General features: G+C 52.0%; 2 protein-coding genes and 1 pseudogene across 2 annotated transcripts; 2 read left to right on the top strand and 1 right to left on the bottom strand.

Annotated features, from left to right (window-relative positions):
• The first annotated feature begins 264 nt into the window (after positions 1–264).
• On the top strand, positions 265–3,577 carry ZNF503 (zinc finger protein 503). The gene is made up of 2 exons (XM_055536584.1): positions 265–1,066; positions 1,810–3,577. The coding sequence occupies exons 1-2, from the start codon at positions 767–769 to the stop codon at positions 3,445–3,447; spliced, it is 1,938 nt and encodes a 645-aa protein (XP_055392559.1). The 5' UTR covers positions 265–766; the 3' UTR covers positions 3,448–3,577.
• A 782-nt stretch (positions 3,578–4,359) lies between these two features.
• On the bottom strand, positions 4,360–6,278 carry LOC129656210 (translation initiation factor IF-2-like). Its single transcript, XM_055586959.1, has 3 exons — positions 6,245–6,278; positions 5,476–5,696; positions 4,360–5,354 (listed from the first exon to the last, which is right to left on the bottom strand). The coding sequence occupies exons 1-3, from the start codon at positions 6,276–6,278 to the stop codon at positions 4,812–4,814; spliced, it is 798 nt and encodes a 265-aa protein (XP_055442934.1). The 3' UTR covers positions 4,360–4,811.
• Positions 6,279–6,749: 471 nt separating this feature from the next.
• The window catches only part of LOC129656111 (phosphatidylinositol N-acetylglucosaminyltransferase subunit C-like), a 70,296-nt pseudogene continuing 54,572 nt past the window's right edge, over positions 6,750–22,473 (top strand).

The following is a 22,473-nucleotide window of genomic DNA, read 5'->3' as shown; positions in this document are numbered from 1 at the left end:
GGACCTCCTTTGCGGCCCTGGAGTTGACAGTGCGGCCGTTGTCCAGACTCCTGCTGGTGCTCCTTCTGAACACCCTCAAACTGTTCCTTGCAAGCACCCTTCTTTTGGTTTCAGTTTATTCTCCAGCTGGGGAAAAGGAAGGACGACGAGGAAGAAAAGAGAGGGAGGCGGCAGATAGCAAACGTAGAATAAATGTCCAGCTCGTCCTCCGAGCGAAATCAAGGGAGGGGACACGCAGGGGGAGCGGCGAAGAGGGAGCTGCCCATTAAAACCAGCGCTGAGAGTCCTGGCGGCGGCGGCGGCGCGGGACGCGTCACATCCCCTTGACCCTCCAATCACCTCGGGCTCCCATTTGATTGGAAGGCGGCAAAGGCTTTAATCTCCCCCTCGGTGCAGCTGCTTTTGAAGTGAGTTTCCTCGCCAGAGCCCCGGCTGGACAGGCAGAGGCTCACATCGCGGAGAGCAGCGCCAGCGCCGGGCCGCGAGTGCGCAGCGCAGGGGCACAGCCCGAGGCCGACACGGCTAGCCACCCGGCGCTCCCGCAGTCGGGCCGGCTCCTCCCGCTCGGCTACGGCTCCGCTGCGGGCCACCCAGGATTATTCGCTTGTGGCTCCAGGCGCCAAGAAGGCGCGCTGGGCGCCGGTGACCGCCGCGCCAGCTCCACCTCCTCCTGCTGCTCCTGCTCCCCGGGCGAGAGCGCAGCCCGGAGCCCGCCCCGCGCCTCCTGGAGCCCTCCCCCCGCTGCTCCCATGCGCGCGGGTGGGTCATGAGCACAGCGCCCTCGCTTTCTGCCTTAAGAAGCAGTAAGCACAGCGGCGGCGGCGGCGGCAGTGCGGACCCTGCCTGGACCAGCGCGCTCTCTGGAAATAGTTCCGGCCCCGGCCCAGGCTCGTCCCCGGCCGGCAGCACCAAGCCTTTTGTGCACGCCGTGCCCCCTTCTGACCCTCTCCGCCAGGCTAACCGCCTGCCCATCAAGGTGCTGAAGATGCTGACGGCACGGACTGGCCATATTTTGCACCCTGAGTACCTGCAGCCCCTGCCTTCCACTCCCGTCAGCCCCATAGAGGTAAGGACCCTATCTCCGGATCACGCTGGGACCACCACCCTGGCTGCCCCTCCACGGGATTTCTTTCTCTTGTGATCTGCAGGGGGTGAAGGTGGGGGGATCGGAGTGATTCAGCTCCGGGATAAGGGGAGAGGATCGTGCTCCCGCACCTTAAAACTAGGGCGGAAAGAGGGGAGGATGTAGAATGGGGTGTGAATGCTAGGAACCAAGGCAATCAAAACTTGTTTCTCCCATTGGTGTTAAAGCACCTACTTCGACCCAGGCCCCCTCACTCTCAGGTCAGAAGACAGACGGGAGTCCAAAATGCGGTTCCAAAGTCCCGGTCCTCTGGTTCCCCAGAAGCTGGTATTTGTACACAGCCTCTAAGGCGCCAACGACCCGAGCCCTTACTCTGAAGTATTAGGGGTGGGGGTGGGGAGTACAGTTCTGGGTCAAAGAGTCAGAAACCAAAACATTTTTAGAGTTTGTTTTGTTTTGTTTTGTTTTTAATCCAGTTATCGCTTAAAGAGGACAGGAAAGATCCTGGTGGCGGGGCTGGGGGTGGGGTGGGGGTGCTGGGGCCTTTCTCAAGAAAGAGAATGTGTGTGTAGAAGGGGTGTCGCCTAGACTTGCGCCTCGGGGCTGGAAGGATCTTTACGGGTCGTGACGGAGGTGCGCTCGAAACCTAGAAGGCAGAATTCTAAACGGTTTCCCCTTCTTTCTTTGTGCCCCCGCCCCCCCCCCCCCCACGTCTGACCCTGCAGCTCGATGCCAAGAAGAGCCCGCTGGCGCTGTTGGCCCAAACATGCTCGCAGATCGGGAAGCCCGACCCCTCGCCCTCGTCCAAACTCTCCTCAGTGGCCTCCAACGGGGGTGGCACGGGCGGTGCCGGCGGCGGCGCCGGGGGCGACAAGGACGCCAAGTCGGGCCCCCTCAAGCTGAGCGACATCGGCGTGGAAGACAAGTCGAGTTTCAAGCCGTACTCCAAACCCGGCTCGGATAAGAAAGAGCCGGGAGGCGGCGGCGGCGGCGGAGGAGGGGGCGGCGGGGGCGGCGGCGGGGGGGGTTCGGCGGAGAAGTCCGGATTCCGGGTACCGAGCGCCACCTGCCAGCCATTCACGCCCAGGACAGGCAGCCCAAGCTCCAGCGCCTCGGCCTGCTCGCCAGGAGGCATGCTGCCTTCGGCCGGGGGCGGCCCGGATGGCAAGGACGACAAGAAGGACCCCGAGGCGGGCGGCGGCGGTGGCGGCACCAAGGGCTCCGGGGGCGCCTCGGCCGAAGGGGGACCCACGGGGCTGGCGCACGGCCGGATTAGCTGTGGCGGCGGCATCAATGTGGACGTGAACCAGCACCCAGATGGGGGCCCCGGGGGCAAGGCTCTAGGCTCGGACTGCGGCGGCTCATCAGGCTCCGGCTCCGGCTCCGGCCCTAGCGCGCCCACCTCCTCCTCTGTGTTGGGCTCTGGGCTAGTGGCGCCCGTGTCGCCCTACAAGCCGGGCCAAACAGTGTTCCCTCTGCCTCCCGCGGGCATGACCTACCCAGGGAGCCTGGCTGGGGCCTACGCCGGCTACCCGCCCCAGTTCCTGCCACACGGCGTGGCGCTCGACCCCACCAAGCCTGGCAGCCTAGTCGGGGCTCAGCTGGCGGCGGCCGCGGCGGGCTCTCTGGGCTGCAGCAAGCCCGCCGGCTCAAGCCCCTTGGCCGGAGCGTCACCGCCGTCCGTGATGACAGCCAGTTTGTGCCGGGACCCGTACTGCCTCAGCTACCACTGCGCCAGTCACCTGGCTGGGGCGGCGGCAGCCAGCGCGTCGTGCGCTCACGATCCGGCCGCGGCGGCCGCGGCTCTCAAGTCCGGATACCCGCTGGTGTACCCCACGCACCCGCTGCACGGCGTGCACTCATCGCTCACCGCGGCCGCGGCCGCCGGCGCCACACCGCCCTCTCTGGCTGGCCACCCCCTCTACCCCTACGGCTTCATGCTCCCTAACGACCCACTCCCCCACATCTGCAACTGGGTGTCGGCCAACGGGCCTTGCGACAAGCGCTTCGCTACGTCTGAAGAGCTGCTGAGCCACTTGCGGACCCACACGGCCTTCCCCGGGACAGACAAACTGCTGTCGGGCTACCCCAGCTCTTCGTCTCTGGCCAGCGCCGCAGCGGCCGCCATGGCTTGCCACATGCACATCCCCACGTCGGGCGCTCCGGGCAGCCCCGGGACGCTGGCGCTGCGCAGCCCCCACCACGCGCTGGGACTCAGCAGCCGCTACCACCCCTACTCCAAGAGCCCGCTCCCCACGCCCGGTGCCCCCGTGCCCGTGCCCGCCGCCACCGGACCGTACTACTCCCCCTATGCCCTCTACGGACAGAGACTGACCACGGCCTCGGCGCTGGGGTACCAGTGAGGGCGGTCTCGAGGGCTATCGAGGGAAAGAAAAGAACTGAGGGGTGGGGAGGAGCCAAGGGAGGGGCGGCAACAGGGCCGAGGCGACTGTCACCCGCGCGTGGGGATGACCCGGGCCAGGAAAGGAAAAAATATATATACTGTATCTATCTACCCGAAACAGCGACCGAGACCCGGTGGGAAAGTCCCCTTTCCCCCACCTCTCATCTCCCCACCCAAACTTTATAAAAGTTGAAAAAAAAAATATCGTTTGACTTTTTATAGAAAAAGAAGGAAAAAATAATTGAAAAGTGTTCATCTGAGGACTGCATCGGTGGACACTGGTATTTATTTATGTTAGCTCCAAGCGGACCCGTGGTTCAAAAGTGCATTACTTAGTTTGAGCTCTGTAGGTAAAAAGGAAGAAGGGGGAAAAATTAAAACTTGAGGGTTAAAAATGTGGAAAACAAACCCTCCCATCCCTTGTAGATTATAAATAAATACAAAACCGCCACAGAACTAGAGGTCTTCTCTTTAATGTTACTTTAAAATTGCTATGATTGTATTGTACTTCTTATTTAATGTCTGATTGAAACACAAATTTACATGCATGTTTGTTACAAAAATGAAAAAAAAACAAAACAAGTCACAATTTGTCAGCTCTGATTTCAAATTGCAATTATTTTTAAGGTGTATACCATCAAAAGAGAATGGGTATTTTTTTGTATGTATTCTGGAAGAAAACAAAAAAAAAAAAGGAAAAACAATTCTATTCCAAAACCTCATTTGCCTTATTTTGTTCTTTAAAAGGAACACTTAACTATTTTTAATTTTTAAGTCCACCCGCTGAAAAGGGGACAAGGTTTACGTCATGTACTAAAATAATAGACAATGTATCGCTTTAAAGATTAAAATTCCGTATATTTGATGTATTAAAAGGTTTTACTTCTTCTTATCTTTTTTTTTTTTTTTTTTCTTGGTTAAAGAAAAACAAGAGCATGGCAATTTGGCCACAGTGGGTTCCCTGAGCCTCACGGCTATTCCTTCTTCCCAGGACCGTGGTCGAAATTCCGATTGTTTAGTTGTAATTTTCAGGAAGAGGCAAAGGCTTCAGAAGGGCTGGCCTTGGAGGAAATATTTTTAAACGGGATTTCACAATTTGGAAAGATAGTGTCCTTAGCTATCGTTCATTTCGTTTTTTTCTCCCAGTAGCTGGTTTGTTAAAAGTGAAAGAGGGGAAAGGGGACTTTAAAAAATTTCCCTCTTAAGATTTTGAGGAGTTTGGGTTTCGTTTTGTGCAGAGAGCGGCGCAGGTCCGGACTCGCCCGCCCAGCCTCGGCCCGGGGGAGGTGCCGCTGCCCGCAGTTCCTCTCTGCTTTCCTACCATCATCGGTTACGGGCGGGCAGCCGGGATCGATTGGCGGTCGGAGGACGCTTGGGAACCTGTTTCCTAGGCCTGGGGAAACAGGGCGCTCTGGAGCCCTCTTGTCTCTCCGAGGAAAAGGAGTTCGCTTTCCTTTTCTTCATCTGCCGAGGGCTAGAGGCGGCCACCAGCCGACCCCTCCAGCCAACCCCCGCCCCCAGGGGCTCCTTCCTCTCTCCCGAGTCGAGACCCGCGTCAGGCCGGCGCCGATGCTGCTTTTCCGAATCCCGATTTCTCTGCAGTCTACGCTCTATCCCAGTCTGCGCCGCAGGAGAAAGCGCCGGGGCCCGGGGCCCGGAAGCCCCTTCCAGTTCGACCCCGCAAGGGTCCTGGCGCCCATTGTCAGCCTCGCTGGGGCGACCTGGTGGACGCGGAGCGCCGTTCTGGGTGGCGAGCTCCGCTCGGCAAAGTCGCGGCGCGACCCTCGGTCCCGGCGCGATTCCCGCAGCGTGCACCGCTACCTTCTCCCCAGCTTGTGCGGCGGGACTGAGCTGCCTGAAGAGCCCCTGGAACCAGGCAGAAAAGAGGTCTAATCTTCGTGTGTGTGTGCGCGTGTGTGTTGGGGCGGGGTGGGGGTGAGGGGTCCAAGGCCCAGCCCCCACCCCGACCGCGATCACACACTCATACCCCTAGAGCCGGGCGCCAGTCCTGCTCTCTGCTTGTTGGGGCGCTCTCCCCGGCGGGTCCGCAGTTTGGTCCAGAGCGCACCTTTTCTGGGATCCTGGGACCTCGGAGTCGCGGCGCTGAGCGCGGACCCCGAACTCTCCTCTCCCCAGGGTCAGGCCGTTCTGGGTTCTCCCAGCCACCGGCCTCCCTCGGCGTCAGGCTCCCCCTGCTGCCTCGGGAAGCTCACCGCCGCTCAAAGGCCGCCCTCGGCCTCGGGCCTCGGTCAGTCAACCGCACGGCCCCCGCCGCCATTTGTTCGGGGGTTGGTGACTCAGATTTTTCCACCCTCCTCCCAGCATCAGCCTCACGCCTGCGGGGCCTTTTCCCGGGTTGCACGCAAAGCGGGCCCGGCGACCTCCGGGACGCTTCTCAGGCCTCCGCCTGGAGAAGACTCCGTAGAGGAAGACTCGGGCTCCGTGCCGCCTACCCGGAGGGGGCAGCCTCCAGCGCCTCCGAGCCGTCTGCCCGCAGCACGCCCGGGACGCTGCAGCCCAGCTCCCACTCTGGTCCGGCTAAGAAAAGCTGGGCTGGGCCTGGCTGGGCCTGGCTGGGCCCGGCTTATGGAGAACCCCGACCGATGGGGCTGCTTGTCACCTCCAGGCTCTCGGACACACACACACTCACACACACTCACACTCAGGATAGGAGGACCTTCGAGGAGGTGGTGCGGCTCGAGTCCCGGGGACTCAAGTGCCCACGCTTGCGACGTGAAAGCCAGGCCCTTGTTCACCCAGCACCAGCACTAGCCCCAAGCCCCTGGTCATTCCGACCCACACGCTTTGCCTTCCTTGGCCTCGCATCTTCCGACAGGGCCACCACGCCTCGCCAGCAGGGACCCACTTGGGCGGGAAGGGCCTAGAAATTCCCCAGCCCTGGAATTACAGGCCTGGGACCATCAGGGAGACAAAGTAGGCCCTCTCGTGCCTTCACGCCCTCTCTTGGTATTTTAGTATAGTAACAAAAAGCAAACCCCAAACGCCTTAAAATTTTAATGAGACCTCCTTCCCGGAGAAGTTACTCAGAGGCAGCCAAATTCCGGAGCTGGGGCCGGGGATTGGGGATGGTCCCCCGACGTGTGCGACGGAGCTGAGTCATCCCAGGCACAGGGTTAGTAAGGAGAGGGTGCCAGTATGTACTGCAGGTCCAATCCAGGCGCGACCCCCTCAGGAAAAAGACGCCCCATCCTCACTGCGCGCCCCTGGCTCTCTCCCCACTGTCTGCTGAACTGCGGCGGGATGCGCCCGGCAGCTACCGCCAAAGCCAGAGCGGAGCGCACTGTGTCCGCCAGGCGGCGCTGCGGAGCCCGGCGGAGCGAGCGAGAGACCCGGAACCCTGGCCAGCGCCCGGGACGCAGGCTGGGTGGTCAGACAGAGACCCCGCGCCTCCACGTTAGCACGGTTTTCCGAGCGGTGTCCGGTAGCTCCCTCCTGGTAGTTCCTCGCTCCTCTCCCGCTACGAACCATGTCCTCTGCGCTTCTCCACATGCTCTAGCTTCTGCTCTTGTGTTCCCCGTGCTCTTTCTCTACCCCAGAGAAGTTGCCTAGGTGTCCAGGGCCCCTCTCCAAGCCGGGGAGCTCCCATCGCCACCATCAAGGCTCTGACAGTTCACTTTGTCATAGTGAAGTGAATCTCACCCATTCACGCATCCGTTCACTTCCATTCTCTGATTATTTCCTATGACCTAACCCCTCGCCAAGGGCTTCCCATCTCTATTCACCCGACACAGATGGAGAAACTACGGCTAAATCCTGGAAGCCAATGGCAAGGCCAGCAGAGAAAGCCCAAGTCTTTCTCTCCATTCAACCCCTGCACCCATCTGTACCTCTGGCAGTGGCAATGAGTGGCCCTGATGTCTTTGTGCTGGGTGGTCTTTAAGCAGTGAGGAAAGGCAGATTTAAAAAAAAAAAAAGCCCTTGTGCTTTGGAAAAGGTATAAAAATTGCCCAGAAGGCAAGGCCTGTCCCTGTGAGGCTACCTGATGGCCAGCCTCCTCTGCACGTATTGGCTTAGGGCTCCTCACCTCGCATGCCTAGAGGCCTGGTGATGCTCAGAGTGACTGTAAAACGCAGACTGACCTGCTCACGCTTATGTCCAGCCCATACTATCCTGTATTATCGCATTTAAATTTCACAGCAATTTCATGAGGTTGATAGAAGGTTTACCCCCATTTTACAGACGAGGAAACTGAGACTCAGCAGGCAAAGGATACTAGCTAGTGAGTGATGGAGTCAAGGCAGAGGTTCTCACCTTGGCTGCTGTCACCTGAGGCCATTTTAAAGTATAACAATGCCTGGGAGGCAGAGACTCTGATTCACCTGGGAGAGAGTGTGGTAGACAGAATTGTTTTTCTTTTTAAGTTCTTAGCATTTTGTTGTTGTTGTTATTTTTCTTTTTTTCCCCTGAACTTTTTGGCCACCCGGCACGTGGGATATTAGTTCCCTGACCAGGAATCAAACCTGTGCCCCCTGCAGTGGAAGCATGGAGTCTTAACTGCTGGACTGCCAGGGCAGACCCTTAGTTTACTTTTTACTATGGAGGCTTTGGACCATCCACAAAGGTAAAAGGAATGGTATACTAGAGCCCCACAAACCCATCACCCAGCCTCAACAGGTATCAGCTCATGACCAATCTCATTTCCTCTCTACTTCTCCTATTTGCCTGTCCCACACCATTAATTGGAAGTGAATACAGACATCTTATCATTTCACATTCTCAGGTGTTTGTCACTTCCTGCCAGGCTCCCAAGCTAGGGCTCATCCCCCTCTCAGCTGAGGCTCCAATTCAGTTAGTGGCCATTTCTATCAGACCCAGGGCCCTAGCACTTCACCTACCCCGTGCTGGGGCATCCCCCAAAGTCCTGGGGCTACTAATCTCTCTCTCCTCAGTGTGAACCCAGGGCTCACCCAGGGGTTGTCTGGGCTGTAGAAAGACTCCTGAGCCCCTGGTGAAGCAGCAGCACTGTGGGATACTCACAGTGCAAAGGGCGTCCTGAGAGTGGGGACAGCTTAAAGCCACACGGTACAGTGTGAAGAGCACAAATTTGGGGTTTCCTGCATTGCAGGCAGATTCTTTACTGTCTGAGGTACCAACTGATGCCAACTTTATAGGGTTGTTGTGAGGCTTAAATGAAATAATTAATGTGAAAATTCCCAATCTTCTGTCTGGCCCGTACTGGCTTTTAGTAAAGATAGATTTCTTTCCTTCTTCTCTTCCCAAAGTATAGTTTCCTTATGATCAGCCCCCTCGTTCAAGAACTAACTGTGGCTCCTTGTGGTTCACTGGTTCAAATTCTCACTCTACTATCTGGCCATCTGGCCATGGTTCATCTTCTGACCTGGCCTCTCTTTGCCTGTTCTACCTGTATCTCACCAGTCTTCACAGTCTAGACCCTCTGCCAGCCAGCTAGCCCCCAAACCCCTCTGATGATGGTGCTCATCATACACTACTTCCCTGGAATGCCTTCCTCCCTCCCCATCCTTCCAAACTTTCTCAAGACCCATCTCTTCCAGGAAGCCCTCCATGTTTCCCCCCGACCACACACTGATCTTTCCCTCAGCACTTAATGCAATGGCAGAGGGTGGACGAATAAAGGCCACCAGACTAGGGATGAGGACCCTTGGGTTTGACTGGTGCCTCTTCGTGGTTGTATGACCATGGACAAGTCACTTATGGTCTCTGTGAAACTCGTCTCCGAAACTGATATTTGTCTATGCACATTTACCAACAACAATAATCTAATAAGCAGCATGCATTGCATGTCTACTTCCAGGCACTCATCTAGCCCTATTACTACTACTATCCTCCTTTTACAGGAGAGGAAACTGAGGATTAGAGAGACGTCACATGTCTGTGCTCCAGCACTGGGTCCTTAACCACTGTGCTGCACTGGGCTAGTTCCTGGGCATGGAATCTTTGTCCTCGGCCTTCTTTTTCTAATTGCCAGTAACTCAAAACTCCTATTTCAAATCTCAGGCAGTGTCACCTCCTCTGGGAAGTCCCCCAGGTCCCTCCACTGAATTCAGTGCCCTTTGCTCTCTCTGCTCCTGTAGCACCTGCCCATCCCATCATACTTTCTTTACATTTTGCTCCCAGCCTGAACTCTGAGGCACTGGAGAGGAGGGACTGTCTCCTCTTCTGGTTTCTAGTAGTGCCAGCTGGCTTGGTACCTGGAACCTAGTAGATGCTCAATAAATGTTAGAGGGAAGGAAGGAAAGGGAGGGAAAGAAGAGAGGGAGGGAGACAGAGGAAAACAAAAAGACAGAATGGAGGAAAGATGCAAAAGAACTGGGCTCGCTTGGGCAGGATGACTCTTCCAAAGAGAGGAGGAGAAGCAGCAGCAGTGGGCTAGGGGAAAACTTTTGCTGTCTTTGCCCATGGCACAAAATGAGGCCCGGCAAGCTTCCACATGTCAATTAGAAACTGCATTTGCTGACAATAATGAAGACCCTTAAAGAGTGGCTTGAAGGAGATAAATACTCTCTTCTCCGAGTCTGGAGGTGGATGGTCCAAACTAAGAATGGCCCTCAGTCATCAGGGACCCAGGATCCTCTGCCTTCCTCAATGCCAGCTCAATCAGGAAGACTTCATCCTCACGTGGTCTCTGAGTTCAGGATGGTTGCTGGAGCTCAGCCATTATCACCTTATTACAGTCAGCTGGAAGGAGGAGTGAGAGGAGGTAAAAAGGGTCCACCCCTTTTTAATGGGTCTTTCTGGAATCCACAGACAACTCCTCAGCTTATACCCCATTAGGAAGAACCTAGTCACGTGGCCATGCTTAGCTGCAAAGGATGTTGGGGAACGTAATGTTTACCTGGGCACGCTGCTGCCTTAGATAAAGTCAGGGTTCTGATACTCAAGGGAGCGAAAAGGGTGGGAACTGGGACAGGACATTAGACTCCCCTGCAATCCACAGATGGGTTAACCTAGCACTGGGATCAGGAGACAGCTTTCTTGGTGGTGGCCTTCCAGGGGTCACTATTTGATGACTTGCTTCTTTAAACCACAGATCCTTATTGATAAAGTGGGCAGGGGTGGTACTTATAAGCTCTCAGAAGTTGTCATTCTTGTTCCCTCTAGGTGTTTGGAGTTGTATACTGCAATGATTTAGAGTGGGATTTGTCAAAAAAGTAATTTTTATTCCTATAAAGATCTTCGGTTAGAGACCTGATTATTTTGGTCCTTCACCCCACACACAATACCAAGCTAAGAAGGAGGGATCATATTTATTAAAAAAAAAAATCATCAAGGAAAACAAAAATCCCACAGGGTGAAAGCGAGTAGCATTGTAAACTTACCCCCCACCTCCTTCCACGTTATTTGCAAAAATACAGTCTCCAACTCAGAGCAGAGGCAGTCCAGTGCTCATGCAACTTTGCACTAACTTTACCTTAACTAATTATAGTGTAACTACAGAAAGATAAAAGAAACAAGACACAAGCAAGCAAACGTTATTGCTGAATCATAGTGACACCCGAGTGAGTTCTAACCCTGCCTCCATACACCCAGACAGCGGTGGCCCTTGGGACAGGGTCCTGGGGAGTCAGGAGAGGGGGGCGGAGTAGGGAAGGCAAGAGGAGACTCCTAGGGCTGGAAAGGGTAAGGAAAAAGCAGGAACAGGTATCTGTGCATGTGAGCAGATTGGTTGCCCTGCTGCTGGAAGCTTCCTCAGCCTTAGGTCTCGAAAAGGGAGACATTTCAGGGTTCTGGGCTGACTTTGCGTGTCTCTCTCTGTCTCTGCCATTTTTCTTTCACATGCTTCATAAACACCTCTCCCCGGCATTCTCCAGTGGCGATTCCTGTGGTATGGGAATTCTATACCCTCCACATCACTCGTTCTTAAGCCCTTTGTGGGTTGAGGGAAGGACGCAGAAACCACAACCTTTTTTGAAAATTCAATAAAAGCAATGGCCCCTCTCTATAGAGATAAGTACACATACTCAACATTGGAAAAATAATTTCAGGGGGCTCATGGACCTGCAGATTTTCAATCCTTGATCTTAAAGGAAATCCAAGATTTAAATATAAAAAACAAAAAAACAAACAAACAAACAAAAAAAAAAACATGCCCTTGGGAAACACCCTGAGGGACTCTGGGCCTTCCTTTCCAAATTTTTCTCAACAAGGCTACATTCCAAATACTCTGTGGTGATTAACAACTTATGTTAACCTACCACAGGCCAGTGTTAACCTTTGCAACCTTCACAATAGTTCTATGAAGTGGGCACCATCATTGGCCACACTTTATGGTGAGGAAACAGAGGCACAGAGAGGTTAAAGTAACTTGCCCAAGACCACACAGCCAGGCAGCGGCAGAGCTGAGACTGTGTTCTAGGCTGTTAGACTCCAGGGCCGTTAGTTTCATGCTGATCCCCACTGTGGGGTGGCCTTTACTTCCCTGTACGATGAAGCCACACAAACTCGCCTGACCCTGATGCAGGTATCAGGCCCCACCCAGCAGCATGCCGGAATCGGCTCATACGGGCTCACAAGAGCCAGCTGTGCACATCTCTTCCCAACTCCCCGTTCTATGGTGTTATGTTGATAGCTTGAAATTGGCCATGGTGGGAATATTTACACCATAGCAATTCACAAACACTGTAAGTGAAGGCTTTTTTCTTTCCTAAGAGAGCTGATTATTAAGCATTTATTAGCACATCACTGGACTCACACATTCTAGTCCCACTCCAACAGCTGCAACCTGTACATCCAACCACTCAGACTCCGAGTCCATGGGAAGCAAGGATCCTCCTCCCAGTGAGGAGGATTTGGATGGGGTCTGCTTTCCCCAGGCTTAGTGCAGGGGGTAGTTAGGGAGAACGCAGCCTCCTCTTTGACCCCAGAGTAGGCAGGCTATATTCCAGTTGCCCTTCCCTGTCCTAGAACCTGGGCCTGGTCAGCTGGAGTCCAGATCCTTTACAGCATCTGGCAGCCCACCTGATATGGCAGGTGGGGGGCGGTGCTTGGCTGCCCAGAAGCTTCAGTGGCCTTCCCTGCCATTGGACCCTTAGTGACTACCACCAGCCAGCTCTGGTTTAACCCTTTCCCTTTGGGGTGAGCCACAGGCAGCTGGACCCTCCCTCCAGCCTCACTAGAAACCAGCCCTGCTCCCTCCTCTACCTTCTGGGAGCACCCAGCAAACTACCCAAGACAGCTGTGACAAGGCGCACTCTCTAACTTTGGTCCATAGAGAAACCCCATCCAACAGCAAGGATTCCAGTGGGCCAGGCATAGGGTGGAGCCTTCCCTGGTGCCGTCTCACCAAGCAGAGTCTCAGGCCACAGGAAAGAAATGGATTATTATGATTATTATCATTTAGTGAGCATTTTCCTCATACCAAGAGCTTTATATTTCTTTATATTATCTTTTTTTAATCCCTACAAGATCCCTAGGAGATAGTGCTATATTAATCCCCTGTTGGAAAACTGAGATTCAGAAAGGTTAGTTAACATGCCTGAAGTCACACAGCCAACAAGTGGTGAATGAAAATTCAAGGCCAAAGCTGTCTCACTCCAAAGCCCATGGCTTAAAACCTGTGTACTTCAACTGACAGGTTCTGCTTCCTTCCCCAGCCCCCAGGGAAATGTGGGAAGGGCAGCCCCTCTGGCCTCCCTTGGGGTTCCCTGGGGACATCCCCAAGGGCAGAGGGAAGGCAACCTTGGTCACTTGTAGCAAAATCACTGCCCAGTCCAAGGTGTAGTCCACCAGACATAGAAAGCGAGTATTCACTGGCAAGCACATCGGAAGTCCACACTGCACACATGGCCTTCTCTCAGGCGTGGAAGCAGTGGGAAGATGACTAGGATATGCCAGGTCTGCCCTCAGATAACTTCCTGTCCAGTCTAGTGATTCACAGAAGATATTGCTGCCTTAAGGTGAGCTGTGACAAGGGCTTTCCCACTGGAGGCATGGGGTTAAGTTCTACAGGAGGATGCAGAAATCTTCAGAGAGGAGGCAGCACTTGATCTGAGTTTGGACAATGACTAGGCGTTCAATGGGTGGAAAACGGGGAATCTTGGGAATCAGGAGAACGGATGAGCGAGATCAAAGGCATGGAGGCAGGACTGCCCATAAGGGTGTTGGCAGGGATGTGGTGGTGGCAAGGGGAGTGGGTGGGAACGTGGTGGGAACAGATGGTGTCCTGTGCTTCAGTAAGCAATGGGGAGACATCAGAGGTCTTTGTGCAGAGGAGTACTGTTATGGGATAGAACAATGAGACTGGAGATACGGAGACTAAGACATCAAGGGGTTCAGACAGAAGAAGGTGAGAGATGAGAGCTGGGGGGTGGCTGCAGGACACGCGAAGCCAGGACCATCCCAGGACATGGCAAGGAGGCAGGATGGACTGGGCTCAGTGAAGGGCAGGGGTTGGAAAGGAGAGAGGAAAGGCGCATGTGATCCTGAGGTCTTAGCCTATGGTATTGGGCTACATCGCTGTAAAAAAGAAAAGAAGAAAGAAAGCCCCTCCCCCAAATACAGTGACTTAAATCAGATGGAGGTTTCTCTCGGGCCTCCGTCATCTATGCTTGTGAGGCTGCTTCGCTCCGTAGCAGCCTCAGTCAGGGGCCCAAGTGCCTTCCATCTTGGTGTTCCTTCATCCCCTCAGGATGCTGCGCTCACTGGTGTGATTAGATATGGGTGCTATTCCGACCCAGGGGAAGGGGAGAGCGGGAAAGTCTGGGGCAAGCAGTGTCCTTCTGAACAAGTGAGGAAGACATTGCTCATAGTCACCTGGCCAGCTGCAAAGGTGCCCTGGGACCATGAGCAAGGAAGAAGAGGAGAACAGACCTGGGGTCAGAGGGCTCACCAGGAGTCACCACGTCTGGGTACCTGGAAAAAACTGCAAGGGGCAGCAGGCTTTGGCAAAGAATACACAGTGTAGATTTGTGTAGGTTAAGTTTCTCATGCCTGCAGGGGTGGAAATGTAAGTTTGTGAGTAGTTAGCAGAAGAGAGAACTGAAATCTGAGGTGCAAGGCAAGAAGAAGAAAATTGGACTAAGCATGGAGCCTGAGACTCTTAAGGAAGTCCTGTGAGGAATAGTCCTGTTGCCAATAGCATTGGGTTAGCCAAAAATTCATTCGGGGCTTTCCATAAAATGTTACAAAAACCCCAAACACATATTTTGGCCAATGCAATAGTTGCTTCTTTTTTTCCCTTTTAATTTTTTTTTAATTGAAGTGTAGTTGATGTTGAATATTATATTACTTTCAGGTGTACTACATTTTGATTCACAGTTTTATAGACTATACTCCATTTAAAGCTATTACAAAATAATGTCTATATTTCCCTGTGCTCTATAACATACCCTTGTTGCTTATTTATTTTATCCATAGTAATTTGTGTCTCTTAATCCCATACCTTTATCTCACCCCTCCAAACTCCCCTCTCCTCAGGGGTTCAGTTCAGTTCAGTTCAGTCGCTCAGTCATGTCCGACTCTTTGCGACCCCATGAATCGCAGCACGCCAGGCCTCCCTGTCCATCACCAACTCCCGGAGTTCACCCAGACTCATGTCCATTGAGTCAGTGATGCCATCCAGCCATCTCATCCTCTGTCGTCCCCTTCTCCTCCTGCCCCCAATCCCTCCCAGCATCAGTGTCTTTTCCAATGAGTCAACTCTTCGCATGAGGTGGCCAAAGTATTGGAGTTTCAGCTTTAGCATCATTCCTTCCAAAGAAATCCCAGGGCTGATCTCCTTCAGAATGGACTGGGTGGATCTCCTTGCAGTCCAAGGGACTCTCAAGAGTCTTCTCCAACACCACAGTTCAAAAGCATCAATTCTTCGGCGCTCCGCCTTCTTCACAGTCCAACTCTCACATGCATACATGACCACAGGAAAAACCATAGCCTTAACTAGACGGACCTTTGTTGGCAAAGTAATGTCTCTGCTTTTGAATATGCTATCTAGGTTGGTCATAACTTTCCTTCCAAGGAGTAAGCGTCTTTTAATTTCATGGCTGCAGTCACCATCTGCAGTGATTTTGGAGCCCAGAAAAATAAAGTCTGACACTGTTTCCACTGTTTCCCCATCTATTTCCCATGAAGTGATGGGACCAGATGCCATGATCTTAGTTTTCTGAATGTTGAGCTTTAAGCCAACTTTTTCACTCTCCACTTTCACTTTCATCAAGAGGCTTTTTAGTTCCTCTTCACTTTTTGCCATAAGAGTGGTGTCATCTGCATATCTGAGGTTATTGATATTTCTCCCGGCAATCTTGATTCCAACTTGTGTTTCTTCCAGCCCAGCATTTCTCATGATAACCACTAGTTTATTCTCTGTGAGTCTGTTTCTATTTTGTCCTGTACATTCATTTTATTTTTTTTTAAGACTTCACATACAAGTAATAGCATAGAGTATTTGTCTTTGACATATTTCACTAAGCAACATACTCTCTAAGTCCATCCACATTGCTGCAAATGGCAGACTTTCATTCTTTTGGGGACTGAGTAATGTTTCATTGTGTGTATGTACCATCTTCTTCATCCATTCATCTGCTGATGAGCACTTAGGATGCTTCCATATCTTTTGCCAACAGTATTTTCCAAAGACTGTGGCCATACATCCCGCCCCATGTATTTTTCTTATGCTATGAAGTTGTCACTCCTCCTTCAAGCGGTGGGGCTCGAGTTTCCTCCCCTTGAACCTGGGCAGGCCTGTGATGAGAGCAGAAGTGATACCATGTGACTGGGGCTGTTAGGACAGGTGATATCACTTCCTCTAGGGATGCTCAACCAAATGTCCACATGGACAGACTACATGTAGGTGTTGCGGCAACAGCCCAGCTGAGGTCTCAGCCCACAGGAGCGTCAACCACCAGCATGGAGTGATAAGACTCAGGCGATTCCAGCCCCCAGCCTTCAGGCCACCTCAGGTGATCCCGACTGGAGCAGAGACAAGTCCTCCCCACAAAGCTCCACTCAAGCTGCCGATGAACCGAATAAATGTTATTGTTTTAAGCCACTACATTTTGGAGTCTTTTTCTTGTAACAATAGGTAACTGATACATGTCAGACTCTCTTTTCCCACCCTAGGAGACTACCCCAAACCTCACAGAAAAGGAATAACCCTGCGTTGACCTTGCCCATCCTCACACTTCTCTATTTGTCTTCTGCTTGACCCTTCTCCTGCCATGACATGTCTGTCTATCTAGCCCCCAGCCTGCTGCTTTGACCAGCCTCGGGACCCCCAGCATGGCTGCTTCTCTGGCCCCTTTAGGCTGGGTCCCACTGTCCTCCCTACAAAGGGCACTGCCAGGCTGCACCCTTTTTCTCTCTATCCCCAGAGGGCCAAGAAGACAGTCAGTGGCAGAGAAATGGTAGGGGAGCAGGAGGTGTTCAAACACAAGGGATGGGAAAGTCACTGTGTTCCCTTTAATATATTCACTTCCCCTTAGAATATCTGCATAAGGAACAAATGTCGAACTTGGAGAGACAGAGAGATGAGGGTCACAGGGGAAACCTCTGTGGCCAAGAGTTAGACCCAGGGGATCAGGGATAAGAAGGTGGTTAGAAGCACCACATTATGGGGGGATGAGAGACCTCAGGGGGGACTTGGCTCCAGAGCCAGGATCCCCAACTAGGCAGCAGTGGCTGGGTGGGGCTTGGTAAGGAGGTGAGCACGGTTTCACAGCCAGAGCGTTTTGGGGTACCTTGTGAAATGCTCACCACAATCAAGTTAGTTAACCCATTCATCAGCTCACATAGTTACTGTGCCTATGTGTGTGTCCTTACGTTTTCCTTTAGAAGTTTCATGGCAACATAAAAGTCTTACATTTAAGTCTTTAGTTAATTTTTGCATACGTGTAAGATAAGAGTGAAAAAGTTGGCTTAAAGCTCAACATTCAGAAAACTAAGATCATGGCATCTGGTCCCATCACTTCATGGGAAATAGATGGGGAAAGAGCGGAAACAGTGTCAGACTTGATTTTGGGGGGCTGCAAAATCACTGCAGATGGTGACTGCAGCCATGAAATTAAAAGATGCTTCCTCCTTGGAAGGAAAGTTATGACCAACCTAGATAGCAAATTGAAAAGCAGAGACATTACTTTGCTAACAAAGGTCCGGCTAGTCAAGGCTATGGTTTTTCCTGTGGTCATGTATGGTTGTGAGAGTTGGAATGTGAGGAAAGCTGAGTGCTGAAGAATTGATGCTTTCGAACTGTGGTGTTGGAGAAGACTCTTGAGAGTCCCTTGGACTGCAAGGAGATCCAACCAGTCCATTCTGAAGGAGATCAGCCCTGGGATTTCTTTGGAGGGACTGACGCTAAAGCTGAAACTCCAGTACTTTGGCCACCTCATGCGAAGAGTTGATCATTGGAAAAGACTCTGATGCTGGGAGGGATTGGGGGCAGGAGGAGAAGGGGACGACAGAGGATGAGATGGCTGGATGGCATCACCGACTCAATGGACGTGAGTCTCAGTGAACTCCGGAAGTTGGTGATGGACAGGGAGGCCTGGCGTGCTGCAGTTCATGGGGTCACAGAGTCAGACACGACTGAGCGACTGAGCTGAACTGAAGATAAGAGCATGTTGATTTCTTGGACATTTATCCTTGTGCCTTGCATCAAATTCTACACATCCCACGTCTGTGGCCAGAGTCTGTTCTCTATGCACCTGGCGGGTTCAATACTAAGACTAATTCCTGACAGGCCAAAGGTCCGGCCGTTGATCAAGTAGCTGAAATGCTGATTGACTGATAGATCAATTAAACACTTGGCAGGTTGCCAAATCAACGAATAACAGACAGGTGGCAGCCAGGTTGTCTGAGGACTATGTTTGAACCTTATGTATCTTTGTCTCAACCAACACTTAGTACGGGGTCTGGCTCAGAATAAATGCTTAATAAATGGCAGCTGTATTAGTCCTATGGCTCATCTAGCTGCAAAAGAGGCTTGGAAATGCATTTTGTTAAAGTCAATTATACATCAGGGTTCTAGGACAGGACAAAAGGAGAATGGAGACTGGAGGGCCATCTGCCATCTACTGTAAGGGGACAGTGATGAGCTCTGGTTGAGGGATGCAGGCATCTGAGGACCACACCTCAAGTTCAGAAGTGAATCTGCATGGAGCTTTGGAATAGGACCACCTCTTCTTCAGAACTTTCAGAGGTTCACAATCTTTCCCTTCGGCCCATAGCATCCTAGGGAGGTACTCAGCCAAAAAGCAGAGAGAAGCTACCTGTGCCCATTGAAATGATTGCTTTTATTCCCAAAGATCTGACCTTCAGAAACTGTAGTTTTACGTCTTTTGTGACTGCTCATCACAAAATCTGACTAAAGTTCCTATTTAAGACCTGATCTCAGCACTCCTGATTACTGTTGATCCTAATTAATTGCAGACAGGACCCATTCAAGGTCACAGGCTCCAATTCAGGAGTAAGAAGCAAAAGTCCTAAAAAGTCTCTGCCCTTGCCCCAGTGGCCTCATTCTGAACAAAAGACGACATCGGCCTACAGGCAGTGTGCCCAAGCTCCAGGGCCCGGGGTTCAAATTCTGCACCTGCTCTGACCAGCTCTGTGATCTTAGGCACGTTGTTTAACCTCCCACAGAGGCTCAGTTCTTCATCTGTAACATGGGATGAGAATAATAATCCCAACCTCACAGAGTGGTCTCTGTGGTGAGAATAGGACCTGGCATTTACTAAGAACTCAAAAACTCTCAGGTGTTATGAGAAATACAGTCATTTCAGCCTGTTTTCTGCCTCCCCAGCTTCTTGAGGGGTGTCTTTTCCATTTCACGTGCCCCCTCCTTCTCCTACATGCACAGAGTAGAGAATCCCGCTACCAGGCCACTCTGGATGCAGAGCTGGCGTGAACAGGTCTGTGATTCTCTTCCGACCCAGGTGCCCTCCACTCTTCCCTCTGCTTCAGCACACCCCACCCCAAGGTGCTGAGGTGGCCAGGGCTCTGCTGTGGGTGCATGGTGCACAGGCCCACCCTGTCCACTCTGAAGAAGCATGGCAGGGTTGAGAATCTAACACACAGACCCCCCACACACACCTTGCATCCAGGCCACCCCTCTCCCAGAGCAAAGGATAACAGGGTGAAAATGAAATTTGCTTAGGAGCATCCCTCCGATTCATTGAGCGTCACTTTTCTGTGTATTTATGGTAATTGCCCCTGCAACAAAAACAGTGACTTCACTGTCTAAATGATAAGCTAATTTGTTACAGCTAATTACTCAAGGACTTCCTTAATCTCAATTAAAAGATCCAAGAGGATTCCTGCCCCCTCTCATCCCAGTGTTCCTGAAGATCCCCCTAATGTATTCTGGATCACAGATTAGTGGGGAGCCAAGAATGGTCCGTGCTGGGCAGAACTGCTAAAATCCATCCCAGCCACGGGAAGCAGTGATTTATTGTGACATGGAATGTGGGACATTTCCCCAGCTTTTGTGATTGTGGTAATGAAGCTGTAAACCAAATAGCATGAAATGAGGCAAGGCCTTACAATTTAATCAGCTCGTAAACAGATCTACTGCATCAAGCAAATGACATTATTATCCATCCGAAGTAAATCATGCTAATCTCGGGAGATAAAATCAACATCGTTAATGGTCACATGTCATATTCATCAACACTAAACCATCCCCTTTGACAGATTAATCCTAACTACAGCTCCCAGGATGTATGGTAATAGGGCTTGTAGCATGCATTTCACTCTGCGCCAGGCTAACCAGCACTCTTAGGCTGCTATTACAAATAATTTTTTTATTGATTTACATATTTTAAAATGCATTTAAGGTGAGGCACCATTAAAAACCCTGTCACCCACCCATATTTCTTCCCTCCATTCCCAGACTTTATTAATAGGAACGGGAAGACAAACGCAGTAAGCCTTATAAATACTTTGTTTAGGACACTGTTAGGGGTAATTAAGATAGGGACTGGGGTTCTTTTTGCCAGGGGGTGGGGACAGGTGAGGAGCAAAGGGGGTGATAGGAACCCCCCTCTGGTGGTTCAGGGATAAAGGGAAATTGAAGCTCCCTTTGCTTTCTGTTTTCCCCGGAGGAAGAAGGGAGATAAATTCTTCCCCAAGTCTGCTCCCAGAGCCTTCCCTCTCCCCCTGCTCTCACATCCCACCTCTATCCCGTCAACGCAGCCTTATGGTATGTGCATCTGTGCCGGCGTCTCGGTCATTGTATCCTGCCTGCTGTCTCCAGACGCCACACGTGTTTATTTATCATGAGGCTGACCCAGGATGAATGCTCCTGGAAAAGTGTCCACTATTCAAAATGTCACTTCCCCTCAACAGGCCGTGCATTATATTGACAGGCGTACTTTCAGAGGCCCCTGAATGACAAGGATGGATGGAGGTCTGCCACAGCACCTGGCACTGCCGCCCGGGCTGAGTGAGAGAGTCGGTGAGTGAATGAGTGAGTGGGTGACCAATACCCTCCCCATGACAGGCGATACAACATGGAGACTTTCACGGCTGCATCTCTCAGAAGCCAGCAGATAGCACCTCTCCCCGTCTCCCAGTCAACCTTCCAGTGGGCCCTTCTGAAGGGCTTCCTGTTCACCAGAAGAACCAGGAGTGGGTGGAGAGCAGGAAGAGGGCTTCTCCTGTCTCTGAGGGAAGAGAGTAGAGGTCCGAGGACCACCACCTCTGGCCACATACACTTTGCATTGCACACAACGGCATTCCTGAGAGCTGTTCAGTGCAGCAACCCTGAGGTCACCACTGAGTCAGGCCCACAACAGCCTGGAGGGAAATACAGGAAGCAGATGGATTTGAGAGGAAAATGTCCCAGAATAGAGCTACTAAACCCAGCTGAAGCACTTCTCCTGAGGCACTGAAAGGATCCCACCTCGGCTTGAGTGGACTGAGGTAAGCCTCAGACATGTCCAGATCCCTCAAAGTGGGCTTCGCACGGCCTTCCTCCCACCATGATTTCTTTCAGAGGTGGAGCTGACTGTGTTGACAGATGCAACTCAACCCTGCGGCTGCGGCTGCTGCTGAGTCGCTTCAGTCGTGTCCGACTCTGTGCTACCACATAGATGGCAGCCCACCAGGCTCCCCCATCCCTGGGATTCTCCAGGCAAGAACACTGGAGTGGGTAATTCAACCCTGAACCACCCCCAACCCAGGGCTGTTTTATAAAATTGTTTCTATCAATTAGACCAACTAATAAAATGGGGCTGAGTAGAAATTAACTTCAGGGCTTAGGTGGCACCAAGTTCAAGTGGCTGGAACCCACTGAGCTGTAAGAATCTCTAAAAAGGCTTTTGTGTCTGGGGTTTTCCATGACCCTTACCGAGCAAAGAGAAGGTGCCTGCTCTGCTTACTAGGGGGCCTGGAGGTTAAGAAAAGGCCTTTCCCTCAGGTGCTTGAGTGGAGTCAGTCAGCTGAGAGCAGCGGTCGGTAAACCTTAGTGTGAGTCAAAGCATCTAGGGGCAGATGGGTACAACCACTGTACAGAATAGTACGGAGGTGCCTGGAAAACAAAAACTAAAAACAGAACTCCCATGCGGTCCAACAATCCCAATCCTGGGCATATATCCAGAGAAAACCATAATTCAAAAAGACACATGCGCCCCTAAGTTCATGGCAGCACTGTTTACAGTAGCCAAGAGTGGACACAACCCAAACGTCCATCAACAGAAGAGCGGATAAAGAAGGTGTGGTGCATACACACAACGGAGTACTACTCAGCCACGAAAAAGAACAGAATGATGCCATTTGCAGCAACATGGATGGGCCTGGAGATTCTCATAAAGTGAACTCTGGCAAGAGACAGACAGATATCACAGGACATCACTCATCCATGGAATCTAATTTTGGAAAGTGATACAAATGAACTTATTTACAAAGCAGAAAATAAGTTCTGTTTTATAAATATAGATAATGAAAACAAACTTATGTTTACCAAAGAGGGAACATGGGCTGGGGGGAAGGATAAACTAGGCGCTTGGGATCAACATACACACTATGGGATTAACATACACACTACATACATGAATGTATA

The sequence above is a fragment of the Bubalus kerabau genome, chromosome 1, assembly GCF_029407905.1.
Source record: "Bubalus kerabau isolate K-KA32 ecotype Philippines breed swamp buffalo chromosome 1, PCC_UOA_SB_1v2, whole genome shotgun sequence".
NCBI lineage: Eukaryota > Metazoa > Chordata > Mammalia > Artiodactyla > Bovidae > Bubalus > Bubalus kerabau.
This window is presented reverse-complemented; position numbering and strand designations above follow the sequence as displayed.

Coding starts and splice junctions, on each gene's coding strand:
- ZNF503 (XM_055536584.1), top strand. CDS start 767: ATGAGCACAGCGCCCTCGCTTTCTGCCTTAAGAAGCAGTAAGCACAGC. Junction 1,067..1,809: donor CTCCCGTCAGCCCCATAGAG/GTAAGGACCCTA, acceptor CTGACCCTGCAG/CTCGATGCCAAGAAGAGCCC.
- LOC129656210 (XM_055586959.1), bottom strand. CDS start 6,278: ATGACCAGGGGCTTGGGGCTAGTGCTGGTGCTGG. Junction 5,697..6,244: donor GGGGCTAGTGCTGGTGCTGG/GTGAACAAGGGC, acceptor AGCGGCGGTGAG/CTTCCCGAGGCAGCAGGGGG. Junction 5,355..5,475: donor ACTGGCGCCCGGCTCTAGGG/GTATGAGTGTGT, acceptor GCCTGGTTCCAG/GGGCTCTTCAGGCAGCTCAG.